General features: G+C 39.7%; 1 protein-coding gene across 1 annotated transcript in view; it reads right to left on the bottom strand.

Annotated features, from left to right (window-relative positions):
- Positions 1-4893: 4893 nt before the first annotated feature.
- The window catches only part of LOC122746904 (zinc finger protein 287-like), a 30884-nt gene continuing 21548 nt past the window's right edge, over positions 4894-14229 (bottom strand). Inside the window, exons 4-6 of the mRNA XM_043992989.1 lie at positions 11893-12019; positions 10718-10813; positions 4894-5736 (exon numbers count right to left, since the gene is read on the bottom strand). Coding sequence (XP_043848924.1) covers positions 4928-5736; positions 10718-10813; positions 11893-12019 — 1032 coding nt within the window. The 3' untranslated portion in view covers positions 4894-4927. The remainder of the gene's footprint in view (positions 5737-10717; positions 10814-11892; positions 12020-14229) is intronic.

The following is a 14229-nucleotide window of genomic DNA, read 5'->3' as shown; positions in this document are numbered from 1 at the left end:
AATAATGTGTTGATAGCCAATTGGCAGTGAAAATTGTTCAGTTGTTTAAATCATGTCCAACTCTTTTTTGACCCCATTTAGGGTTTTCTTGGCAAAGATACTGAAGTGACTTGCCATCTTCTCTAGTTCATTTTACATATGAGGAAACTGAAGCAGACAGGGTTAAGTGATTTTCTCAGAATCACATAGATAGTAAATGTCTGAGGCCAGTTGAACTCAGGTCTTCCTGACTCAAGGCCTGGTTTTCTACCCACTTACCAAGATTACTCAAGTAGCCTTTGACTGGCAAGCTAGACGTGCAAATGCTGCTTCTGTAATCACCAAAAGAGCTACATGTAGGAAATAAACAAAAAGTGTACTTCCTGAAATGCAGAGCTGAAAGCCATGTATTTTCCTGGAACTTCTGTGGCCTGGGGCCAAGACACAAAAACATCACAACATTGCATGACCAGGAGGTGAGCCTCATTCATCTCCATCAATGTCCTCACATGTCATAAACTATGACTGAGAACAATTAGAGGCCATGGCTAAGTTTATATCCCCAGATAATCCAGAAAGCCACTTCTTTCTTCAGGATCCCTTTGCAACATAGCCTTTAAGTCTATCCTTATAAACATCCTATCAGGCTTATTTATAGTCAGTCATGTGTCATTCCAATAGTAGCCCTAATCATACTTTCAAGGAGGCTGAAAGAATTTGATACCACGAAAATAGTGAAGCAGGTTTTCCAATTGGACCATGTCCTTCAGATCTTATTTGTATCCTTATTTCACAAAGTGCTTCCCATGATGAATCTCGTATGAATCACAGGAAATAAGTTAAATTCACGAATGATTCCTACACCAGATCTGAAGTGCTTGAGCACTGTGTTCACCCTATGAAGCCACAGAAGGTCCTAGTAAGGAGTCAGTACATCAACTTAGGGACTTACTGGATGTCATCTAATTTGTTTGTGGTGTCATCTTTAATTTTAAAACTACACAAGCATTTGGAGTTGACTTTGATATATGACATTATTCTATACCTAGTTTCTGCCAGATTGCCTTCCATTTTTGTCAAATGGTATGTTCTTATGATAGTAGCTGGGATTCTGGCTTTGTCAAGTCTGGGCATCAAGCCCAAATTGGTCTCACTGGAACCCTTGCCTATTTAAAATCCTATTAATTAGAAATGTTAATTATGATATGTTCAGAATTGTTTTTCAGAAGTAATATCACTAATAATGGATAGGTGTCACTGAACCAGCAAAGTGCAGATTAGTTACTCCAATCAATTAATCGACAGGCATATTTAAGTGCCAGCTATATGCCAGATACTATAATAGGCATTGAAAATACTAGTACACAGAATTAAATACCTCCAACTTCCCCCCCAAAAAGAAAATATATATGTATCATACATATAGACTTATAAGAACTAAATCTATAGGAAAAGGAGAGAATCTGTAATATTTTAAATCCTTAAGAATTAACACAAGAGGGGCAGCTAGGTGGCGCAGTAGATAGAGCACCAGCCCTGGAGTCAGGAGTACCTGAGTTCAAATCCGACCTCAGACACTTAACACTTACTAGCTGTGTGACCCTGGGCAAGTCACTTAACCCGAATTGCCTCACTTAAACAAAACAAAAACAAAAACAAGAATTTACACAAATAAGGAGACAAACTGACTTGCAGTAGTATGACTGGTCCACATTTTTTGATGTCCTGCCATACCCCTAATGAGGAGACTATCCCCAATACTCCCCTTCCCCCTTCTGCATATTGTTGAGGAACAAGAAATAAGTGCTGAAAACATGCTGCCCATAATATGGACTGCCCATAGAATTAAGTTCCTTGAGGTTATAGAGGCTTTTCAAAGAACTTTGTTCTTGCCCTGTATCACTTTGCAAATGCAACAGATTCTGATTCTGATGAGAAGAAAAATTGAAGGAAGGAACTGGGGCAGAGGGCCAATGTCATTGGCTGTGCAAGGCCTGAAGGCAACAGAAAGAAAACCAAGATGGTCTCAGGACTCTTCTCATTTAGTACTTGGGGGTAGAAACAAAGGCTAGTGAAGAATTCCAAGAGTAGAGATGTTCTTTCTGTGGAGGTTGGCCTCAGGGTCATATTGTGATTACTGGCAATCAGGAGAACCCAGAAATGAAATGATAAGGAATATGAAAAATTGAAAAAATCTTGAAACCCGGAGATTTCAGGAGGAAAAATTCAATTAAAGCCAAGACTATGGGCAATTAAGTTGAGAGCCTCCTAAAACAATAAGGAAGGATGCCTTCATAGAGAATATAAAGCTTGCTTAACAAATGAAGACAAGAAAAGTTCATGAAGTACATAAAACTCTTGATTCTGAAAAGAGCATGAAAACAAACACAAGTAACTCTTGATTGTTTTTAAAGTAAAAGGAAGACCATCAAAGAAGAAATAATGACAAGTCCAAACAAGTATAGACTCAATGCAAAATTTAGAAATGTAATTTGCAGAATAAAAAAAATGAATATACAGTGGAACTTTACTGAGGTGAAAGAGAGAAAAACAGATTTGGAAAACAAAAATACTGCAGTGGAGGGAAGAGGTCCATTAGAGGAGGGGATGAGACAAGATATTTTTTCTTATTTCTTTTTGCAGGGCAAGGAGGGTTAAATGACTTTCCCAGGATCACACAGCTAGTAAGTGTCAAGTGTCTGAGGTCGGATTTGAACTCGGGTTGTTCTGAATCCAGGGCCAGTGCTTTATCCACATAGCTGCCCCCAAGATATTTTCTATGAAGCTAGAGTCTGCCTCCAAGTATATTTGGTGATAGTTGACCTATTTGGAAGCAGTAACCCTAGGAACAAGTGCTGAAATAGGTACCTGGTCCATTTATTCTCCCCTTACTCTCTCTCTTTTTTTTTTTTTTTAGTGAGGCAATTGGGGTTAAGTGACTTGCCCAAGGTCACACAGCTAGTAAGTGTTAAGTGTCTGAGGCCAGATTTGAACTCAGGTACTCCTGACTCCAGGGCCGGTGCTCTATCCACTGTGCCACCTAGCTGCCCCATTCTCCCCTTACTCTCAAGGGAGGGAAAGAAACAGGCCACTGCACATTCAGGGTGTCCAGGGTACTTCTGCTATGAAAACTAGGATTTTGAAATAAATTACTTAATGTTGAAATAGAAATGACAGGATTCCAACATGAAGTCACTTAGAACATGTGGTTGTAATGACAATAAACATATAAGCAATGACAGCTTGTATTTTTCTTCTCTGCTGACTCATTCTTGACCCTATGTCAAACACATAAATGGATCATGGCTCCTAACTGGATGAGGGTCATGGCCAAGTGCAGTAGCTGCATGCCAATACTCATTTTTGGAATCCCTAATTATAGATTCAGATCTTCAACCTATCTCTGATTCCAATCAGAAAACTCCCCCACCCACCTCTGGTATCAATTAGCAACCAAGGCAATTTTCCCACCACAAATGAATCTGATTTGGAATGCCTCCTCTTATATCTGGCACCAATTTCTTGTTCTCAACCAAGTTCATTTTTAAGGTATAAAATTTTGTTCTTCAGACCCCGCTTGAGATTTTGACACCATGCTTCCTATGTGTGAGTAGCTCTGGCTCTTTGTGGCCTAATATCTTTCTGTGTTGCTACACTGTGTATTTGGTACTTTTGGTTTGGCCTGATTGCTGTGTCACATAGTAATAAAGCTCATGATTACACTTGCTTCCTGAGTAACAATAGTGTGCAAATTTTTGGACTTTGGTCTTTGCTCCAACCCAAGCCATGAGGCCAAATAAGAGCATCTGCTCACAACATATCTCCTTGGGTCTCAATTCTATAATACGTATTCTTCAGCATCATTGGGATTGACAGTCTTGTCTCACCCCTCATCCTTTCCTTGTGATGCTATCCATATTCTTACTCCCTGACCCCCAAAGCTTAATGGGATAGCTGGATAAAGATATGGGGGAAGACTGTGATCCATAGCTAAATTTACTTAATTGCCTGAGAGACATGTTTCCTGAATAGGAAAGATCATAAGTTCTCCAGGGTTGCTTTCTCAAGGGTCCAACAGGATTCCTTAGATATTCTTGGGAAGTAAGAAAATGGGTTGAGCGATGTCAGGATGAATTTGCATGAGATTCCATAAGGGTTCATGAAAGTGTCAAATGAGCATGGATTCTGCAAATTGCTGGACAATACTTGGCCTTGCTCAGTCTACAATGACTGATAATTCTGTTAACTGTGTTGCAGGAGTGGCCAGAATGTTCCAATAATGTGTTGAAGGCAAGATGGGTTGGAGAAAGTGGCAATGAAGGGCACTGCTCAAATAGTCTTTGACTGGTAAGCTGGATATGGAGTTTCAGCATCACTTCTGTAATCACCACGAGACTTGCATGGTAGAGCTGGACCAAAAGTGTCTGAGGGCTCTCATCTACAGGGTATGGGGCAAAGGTCTTCCAGACGTGTATGTCTGTCTCCTAACTGCCTGGTTGGTGGTTGCACCTGCACTACTACTACTCCTTATCTGACCACTCCCTTTCTAAAGCTTTATTTTGCTCTCCCTTAATCTCTGGTATTCTTTGTGGGACCCTCCTTTAGGCATGATACACAAGGTTACTTCAGAACATGATTGTTACTCCCAAAACTGAAACAAGTATTTTCACACGAGATGCATAATCTCATCTTTATGCACACAAATTATTAGATTCTTTTTCTAGTATTAATTCTCTATTTAGTACTATGTCCTGTCTGGCTGAAGGCTTTTCCATGTTCATTATAATTATAAGCTCTCCTTCCTATATGAATTCTTTCATGTTCAGAGAGGAATTAATTTTTACCTATAGCCTGCCCAAATTCTTCATTCTTATAGGATTTGTCTCTTGCGTGAATCCTCTGATGTTGAATATGATTTGTTTTCTGGTGGAAGGTTTTTCCACATGAGTTATATGTTTGGGTTTTTTTTTCTACTATGAATTCTCTGATGTTGAGTAAGAGATGACTTTTTCCTGAAAGCTTTCACACACTCATCACATTTATAAGGTTTTCCTCTTGAATAAATCCTCTGAGGTTTAGTAAGAGATGAATCATGAGAGGTTTTCCCACATTCACTGTATTTATCGAGTTTGTCTACGATATTAATTGTCTTCTGGTTAGCAAGGTATTCCATGTGGCTGAAGATATTCCTACATTCATTATAATTAGAGGTCTCTTTATTATGCTTTTTCTCTTGTTGATTCAGGTATTCCCTTTGATTAAAGTCTTCTTCATATTCATTACATGTGTAGGATTTCTCTTCAGCAGGTACTTTAATCCTAGGATGCTCAATAATATCTGGTTGGTAACTGAAGGCTTTAGTACATTTGTCATATTTACAAGATTCTTTCCCTGAAGCAATTCTATTACGTTTAATTAGGTCAGACAACTTTTTGAGGGTCTTTTCACGTGTGCTATGTTTATGGAAACTCTTTCCCCCAGGCACAGTTTGTTGTGTCACAAGGATTGATCCCGGACTATAAATTTTCTGCAGTGTAATTTCTTTCACAGTATTAGGGGTTTTCTTGTGGATAATTAGTACTTGCCTTGATTTTCTCTCCAAGTTCCCTTCCTGTTTTCTCTCAAATCTGCCATCGTATTCCCAATCCTTGGCCAATTGCCCAGGACAATCCCTTGTTAGTTTTTCCTGGGATGATTTTTCACCAGATATATTTTGCTTTGAATTTGAATCCTTGGTCTCATGTCTACTTCCCCAACCTGAAAGGGAAGAAAAAAGAAGATTCTATGGATACTACCCAAAACTCCCCCACAACATTCTATCATTATACTGAGAACACAGGTGAGGAGCAGTTCTGTGTACACCTTGCCCCACATACCTCCTTTCCTGAGAAGATTTAGTCTGTTTTTATGACTGAGCTACTTTCTCTGATATACTTGGAAGGGTCCCAAGCTTGGATGTATGCCTCTTTTGAGTACCTTAGCATATGAGACATAAAAGTGCAACTGCAAACAGCTAGATCATTGTAAGGATACAAACTCAAGATTCATTTTTATCTAAATAATGAAATAACTAAATGGCCACAAGAGAAATAGTGCTCAATCCTTGAATAGTACATCACCTGTACCTCTATCATGTTTATGATTTATTTTGCAATATGATTTCTTCGTATTTTCAGTCTTCCACTACTAGAGCAGCCATTCCTTGAGAACAGGAATTGTGTCTCATTGATTTTTATATTTTCCTCATCAGTTAGATAATAAGCATTCATTAAGAACCTACTATGTGTCAAGTAGTCTGCTAAGTGCTGGATATACCAAAAAAAAAGGCAAAAACATTCCCTGCCTTCAAGGAACTCATAATCTAAGGGTGTGGGGGGGACAACGAGTAAACAACTATGTGCAAAAAATGGTGTATACAAGATAAATAGGAAATAACTGAGAGAAGGCACTAGAATTAGGAGGGGTTGAGGAAGGCTTCCTATAGAAGATGGGATTTCAGTTGGGAGAACAATCCAGACATCCAGATAAAAGGTGACATACAGAAAAAATGCTCAGAACCAAGAGATGGAGTGTCTTGTTCATGGAACAGCAAGGAGGCCCGTGTCACTGACTGAGGAGCATGTAGTAGGGAATAAGTTGTAACAATGGAAAAGGAGTCTTGGGCTTTGACTCCCAAACAGAACATTTTATATTTGATCCTGGAGGTAATGGAGAGCCCAGGAGTTTATTGACTAAGGGGATGTCTGCTTTAGGAAAGTCACTTTGGTGTCTGAATGGAAGATGGACTGGAGTGAGGTGAGACTTGGGCAGGCAGACCCACTCGCAGGCTATTACAGTAATCTAAATATGAGGCCAAGTGTTCTTGCACCAGGGTAGTGGAAGTATTGGAGAAGGGGGCATATTCGAGTGATGTTTCAAAGGTGAAATAGGCCTTGGCAACAGATTGGATATGGTGGTGGTAGTAGGGAGGGTAGAATGAGAGAGTGAGAAATCGAGAATGATACCTAGGTTGAGGGCCTAGGTGACTTGAGAAGATGGGGTTTTCCTTGACAGTTATAGAGAAGATAGAAGGGAAGCAGGGTTTACTGGAAAAGATATTAAGTTCGGTTTTGGATGTGTTGAGTTTAAGATGTCTAATGAACATCCAGTTTGAGATGTGTGAGAGGCAGTTGGAGGTATGAGACTGGAGGTGAGCAGAGAGATTAGGTCAGAATAGCTATATTTGAAAATCAATGCAGAGATAGTAATTAAGTCCATGGGCCCTGAGATGATCATGTTAAGTACTGCAAAGGGAGAAGAGATGAGGGCCTAGGGCAGAACCCTGGGAGACCCCTACACTTAGAGGGTGTGAACTGGATGAGGTTCTCTGAACACAGTAAGTATTTAATAAACATTTGCTAATTTGAATTATGTTGAATGAGGAATAAAGTGAGACAGAAAACAGTCTTTGAGGGTATCATGGCTCTAACAAATGAGACTCTATCTCATAGACCCTCTTTACTAGATGAGCTTTCCTCATTTTGTAGCTGATCCTGCCTATCCTCTTCTCAGATCATAAAACTTTATTATGTATTTGTTAGAGCATGTTGTCTCCACTAGAAATTTGAGTTCCTTAAGAACAGAGAATTTTTTGTTGGTCTTTCTTTATATCTCATGCTTAGCACAGTGTCTAGGACATAGGAGGCCCTTAGCAAATGCTTACTGATGGACTAACCAACACACTGGGACAAAAGGAGTAAGCATTAGATGATCATGCCTCATTATTCTAAAGCCTCTATGGCCATTACTCAGCAATCTCTCCTTTAGGGTTCATCTGAACCCTCTACATCAGCCAGTTGAGATCCTTGTTACAGTTTTCTATTAGTCTCTATGTCATTCTCCCTCTCTTCTCAAGAGTTCTGACTCATGTTCTTCCTATCTTATCTTATCCACTCCTTTCTTTATTCTTGTAAACTTCAATAACCATGTTAACACGCCTCCAACTCATTGGTCTTCTCAACTACCATGACCTAAACTTTTATCTTCTCTCAGTCACCTTCAAAGACATAAGTTAAATTTTTTTCTCCAACCATAATCTCCTACTCTTTCATCTATCATTCCACTTCACTTTTACTAACCCTATTCTCTATCAGCACCATTACTCGTGGTCTCTCTTCTGCTCCTTGTTCTCTCAGTCTATCACCCTTGCTCTGATGTTTTCCTCTTTCACAGTTTTAATCCTATAGGATTAAACTATAACTATAACTATAGTTAAGGGGCAGCTAGGTGGCGCAGGGGATAGAGCACCCAGCCATGGAGTCAGGAGTACCTGAGTTCAAATCTGGCCTCAGACACTTAACACTTACTAGCTGTGTGACCCTGGGCAAGTCACTTAACCCCAATTGCCTCACTAAAAAAAAAAAAAAAATTAATCCTATAGTTAACAATTCCAATGATACCCATGCCCTAAAAATCTCTTTTCTTCTTGTCTTGTCATTGTTTACTTCTGACCAAATCCCAATCCTGGGCTACACTGTCCTATTTAAAAATATTATCAGGTATGCTAACATTCATAATAAGCTGAAGCTAATAAGGAAAGCTAGGGACCATCAAAATGGCTAGTGAATATCTAGAAAAGGAAACAGATTGCCAAGAGCCAGCAAAGCTTGCTTCATCAAGATCAAGTTTGTCAAACTATTTTTTTCTTGTTCTTTGCATACCTATTCAGCTGACAGATCAAGGATGTGCTGTAGATCCAGTTTACTGAAGTTTTAGTATATTTGACAAATATGTTTGATCTAAGTAAATAAATTTGACAAATATCTCATGTTATTCTTATGGAAAAGATGAAGACATATGGGTCAGGTACTAATAGTTAAATGGATTGGGAACTGATTGAATAGTCATGCTCAAAGAATCATCATTAATAGGTCAAAGTAAACTTGGCAGGTTTTCCAGAGATATGTGCTTGTTCCTGTGTTGCTAAACATTTTTGTCAATTACTTAGATAAAAGCATAAATGACATGCTCATCACCTCTGCAGATAATACAAGGCTAGGGGCTGGGGGAGGAAGATTCCAAAAAGATCTTGATAGGTTTGAGCATTGAGCAGAATCTAAAATTAAAATGGTTAAACTCAATGAATGGGGAAAATGTCAAGTTTTACATTCAGTCTCAAAAAATCAACTTCAAAAGGAGGATGTGGTTACATAGCAAATTTTCTGAAAAAGATCTAGGGGTTTTAACAGATTACAAGCTCAATATGAATCAACATGTAATGTGGCAGAAAAAAAAGCTAAGGTGGGGATGGCTAGGTGGCGCAGTAGATAAAGCACCGGCCCTGGATTCAGGAGTACCTGAGTTCAAATCTGGCCTCAAACACTTGACACTTACTAGCTGTGTGACCTTGGGCAAGTCACTTAACCCTCATTGCCCTGCCAAAAAAAAAAAAAAAGCTAAGGTAATTTGGGGCTAAATTTAGAGAAACACAAGTCCCCAAGAGTAAGGAGGTGACATCACTCAGTTCTACCACGGTTAGACTCATATAGACTAGTTAGCGTTCAGTTCTGGGTATCAGTTTAAGAAGGACACTGATAAACTATAGAGCAGCCAGAGGAAGAAAACCAGGCTGGTGAAGAACCTTGAATATACATATAATATGAAGATGGATTGAAAGAGTGGGACTATTTAGACTGGACAACAGAAGACCAAGTGGGAGACGTTATAGTTATGTTCATGCATATGAAAGGTGGCTGGGTGGAAGATAGATTCAGTTTGTTCTGTTTAGTCTCAGAAGGCAGAACAAGAAATAACAGGGAGAAGTTTAAAACAGGTAAATTGAGACTTGATGACAGGACAGTAGGAAAAACTTTCTAACAATCAGAGCCACCTCAAAGCAGAATAGGCTACCTTGAGAGGAGGTAGGATCGCTCGCTCGCTCGCTCGTAGGATCTCTCTTATTGGAAGCTAAATGAAAATCTGGATGCCCATCTGGCAGGTGTGCTGTAATACGGATTCCTTTTGGGATATGGGTTTGTCTAGATCATTGCTGAGATCTTTTCTAATCCTACATTTCATTGATTCTGTAGCCCAGTAACTATTTCTCGACCTTAACATTTTATCCCATTCCTGTGCTATGCCACAAGCTCTCCTCTTGCCTGAAATGCATCCTGCCCCCTCCCCCTTTGAATACTCTAATTCCCCTTGCCCAACATTCCTGTAGGAAAAATGAAAAATTCTTCAGCCAGTCATTTAAAAGTCCTTGAAATATGACTAAATCCTAGGTAGTCAACTTTAGGTCTCCTTGCCTGGAAGCAAGCATTCTCCAATATAGTCAGGCCATGTTTCTTCATTCTGTCCCCCTCCCCCTTTCTTCTCTCCCCCTCTGCAGTGGCCTGCTATTTAAGCTCCTTTACTTTCATGCAGGCCTTTTCTTTCCAACCACATTTAAACATCCTCAAGGATAGTAAACCAATTTCATGCTTTGAAACATTTCTCCTCCGGGCCTGAAGCAGTGGCTACACATATATCTCCCCATCCTCCTGCACTCACTGAATGCTCAGAAGGGTGAGGCAGGGAAACATCTAAGGAAAATGTAATCCTCAAGAATGGTTAAAGAGACAACTCTTGTGGGCTTTGGCTCAATTCCCAGGCTGCTGGGAGGAAGGCTCCTTCTTCGCCATTTCTAAGGGGCTTCATCTGTGACAGATCTGCTGAGCTGCTGCTTACACAGACTTCCACCTGCCCAGTTCTCACTCACCTTGATAGGAACTTTTGGCAGCTTCTCTCTTCAGAGCCCATGGTGCTTCCTCTTGTTCCAGTTGGGAGATCAGGTCTGGTTTGGAAACAGGAAGCCCTGCTCATGCAGGAAGAAAGGGGCACACGATGAGACAGAAATACAGAGCCATCTCAGTCCATTCCATTGGCAAGTTCATGTGAGCTGTGCAGGTCTAAGGCAGAAGCTCTTCGCCTGAGGTAGAGGAATGCCTTCTGTATTTTAAGGCATTATTCTGGGAAAGAGTCCATAAGTTTCATTGAATTGCCAAAGGGGTCCATCTCATCAAAAAAATCATCAAGAATGGGGCAGCTAGGTGGTGCAGTGGATAGAGCACTGGCACTGGATTCAGAAGGACCTGAGTTCAAATATGGCCTCAGACACTTGACACTTACTAGCTGTGTGACCCTGGGCAAGTCACTTAACCCCAATTGCCTCAACAAAACAACAACAAAAAAAGTTAATTTAATTTAAAAAATCATCAAGATCTCCTGGCCAAAGGGCTGGTACTGAGTACCTTGGAAAGCCACTCTGAACTATGGAAGTGTGTATGGAGATGATCACAAAGTAGATTGGGGGCAGAAGTAATAATAATGATATTAATAGTAATAAATAATGATAATAATACACCAACTTCTATTTATTTAAGACTTTATCATTTATAAAGCACTTTTAAAATATCTCATTTGTACATGACAAAAATCCCTGAGAGCTCTAGAGATAATATAATTATTCACATTTTGTAGATGAAGAAATCAAGACTCAGAAGCCAAGTGACTTGCTCATGTTACAAAATTATTCAGTTGGAGAGATGAGATTTGAATCCAGATCATCTGAATCAAAGTTTCACATTCTTTCCAAAGTTCCATACTGCCTCTCTATGTGAGAAATTTTTATACCTTAAGGCACTGGAATATTGAGGAAGAATACTCAGAACATGGAGAAGATAATCAAGAAGGATCCACATCAGGACTTTCCTCATGGGATTAGAGAGCACAGACATCTTGCCTCTTGGTACCAGAGGTATAAAGAATATTCTTTCCCTGTACCTCAAGCCAGAATTCAGCTGAGCACTTTAGATACCTCACAGCCTCCAGCAAATGAAGATGCAAAGACAATACAAAGAACAGATTTTGAGTTATGGGGGAAGCTCCACTTACCCAGAGAGATCAGGTTCTGATAGTTCTCCAACATCACATCCCTGTACATATTCCACTGAGCTGGGTCCAGTTGCCCCCATTCTTCCCAGGAAAAGTCTACAGTCACATCCTGGAATGTCACTGCTTCCTGAAATACCAAACAGGTTCCAGACTACTCATCATCCTTTATTTGGTCATTGCAAGGAAAGAGAGGATTACAGCATATACACAAAGCAGTGCTCCATTTTAAGGGTTCTTTCAGAGGGTTCTCAGTCATGTGGGCATTTCATGACATGTATATAGTTCTGATTTATTAATAAAACTTCCCTTCAAACATCTACCTGAATGAGATTTAGGCCTCCAAACCACAGAAAATATACATCTCATACTGGGTTATACAATCTTAGCATCAGAAATCCTATTCTGAATATTCATTTTCTTCTTTTTCTATAAAAGTATTTTATTATTTTCCAGTTATATGTAGAGATAGTTTTCAACCTCCCTCCCATCCCTCTGAATATTCATTTTCAAAGAGCTTCAACAATAAAGACTCACAGGTATACAGTGCTTTGAGGGTTGCAAATTGTTTTCTTCATGTTTAACTCAGTGAGGGAGACACCACAAGTATTTGTTGTTGCTGTTGTGTGGACCTGTGAATTCATTAGGGTAGGAAACTACCTCAGACAGAGTGATCTGCTACTGTTCTGCAATTTCTAATGCTACAGAGTACCCCAAAGTATTAAGAGGTTTAGGGAAGGGGCAGCTAGGTGGAGCAGTGGATAGAGCACCAGCCCTGGAGTGAGGAGGACCTGAGTTCAAATCCGGCCTCAGACACTTGACACTTAATAGCTGTGTGACCTTGGGCAAGTCACTTAATCCCAACTGCCTCATAAAAAAAAAAAAGAGGTTTAGGGACTTGTCCAGGGTCACTCAGCTAGTCTGAGAGTAGGGACTTGAACCCAAGTATCCAGACAAAAAGTTCAGAGCTCTTTCCACTACATCATAAGCCCTTTTTAGAAGAATATGTTGAAAATTAAAATATAGTTCAATCTGCCTAGCTCCTAAAAAATTAATAAACAGATCAGAGAAATAAATTTTATAATTATCTCCTACAAAAATTAATAATAATAAAGAGAGACATGTCTCCCACAGAACAAAACTCAGATCAGACAACATAATATCTCCTACGGGATAACCCAGATCAGAGACAGACAGGAAAAACATAATACCACTTTATTTTGTCCCAAGAAGAAAGAACATGATCATATGGAGACCCTTCCAAAAGGGCTTGGGAACTCCCTCTTTCTGAGGGTATATGTTGTTGTTTTTTGAGGGGGAATGTTTTGTTTTGGTGGGGCAAGGAGGATTAAGTGACTTGCCCAGGGTCACACAGCTAGTAAGTGTCAAGTGTCTGAGGCCGGATCTGAACTCAAGTCCTCCTGAATCCAGGGCCGGTGCTTTATCCACTGCACCACCTAGCTGCCCCCATATGATATTTTTTTGTCCACTGGTTATAGGGCGTTGTCAGTTTCAATAGTATGATATAAAAATCGACCCAGAAGCAAAAGCAGTATAACAATTTCAGTAATAACAAATATGGAGGAAACACAGAAGCATCATAAGATTACAGGATTCCAAAAAAGGGTTTGGCAAGGATGAGGATGCTCAGATGTCCCCATAATATAGGAACTTGCTATCCTTAGGGAAAAGAAGTCACCAGGTAGGGTCTTTTATCTGCTAGCTATCTGGGTTCAGTTTGGAGTTCAGTTGAAGGACATTTTGTTCCTATTAATCCAGGGTTTCATAAAATTCCCTTGGATAATAAGTCACCTCCATCAAATCCAGGTGATCCATACATTCATATTAACAAATATAATAAAATAAGTACCTTCCATTACTAATAAATATGAAATACTCTTGTCCAGAATCTTTTCATAAGAAAGCTAACATTTATATAGGGCAAAGCTTCTTAAACTGTGGGTTGTGACCCCATATGGGGTCACATAATTGAATGTGGGGGGTGTCACAAAAAATTGGCAACAGTAAAAGGTTATATATACCTATTTTATCTGCCTATATATCTGGGATTGCATAAAAATGTCTCAGGCAAAAAGGGGTTGCCAGTGGAAAAAGTTTAAGAAACCCTGATATAGGGGATAGGAAGTGGATTTAATTACAATACTATTGGGAATTCTGGTCAGCACCATCTCTGAAACTTAAGAGCTCTTAACAGAGCTGCCCAGAGCACTGAGAAGTTAAGGGACTTGTCCATGGTCATTCAGTCAGTATGTTTTAGAGGTAGGACTTGAACCCAGGGCTTTAGGATTTTGAGACTAGCTTATTCTCCACTATGCCATG

This window comes from Dromiciops gliroides, chromosome 3 (genome assembly GCF_019393635.1).
Source record: "Dromiciops gliroides isolate mDroGli1 chromosome 3, mDroGli1.pri, whole genome shotgun sequence".
NCBI lineage: Eukaryota > Metazoa > Chordata > Mammalia > Microbiotheria > Microbiotheriidae > Dromiciops > Dromiciops gliroides.
The sequence above is the reverse complement of the archived record's forward strand: the minus strand, read 5'-3'. Positions and strand labels throughout refer to the sequence as shown.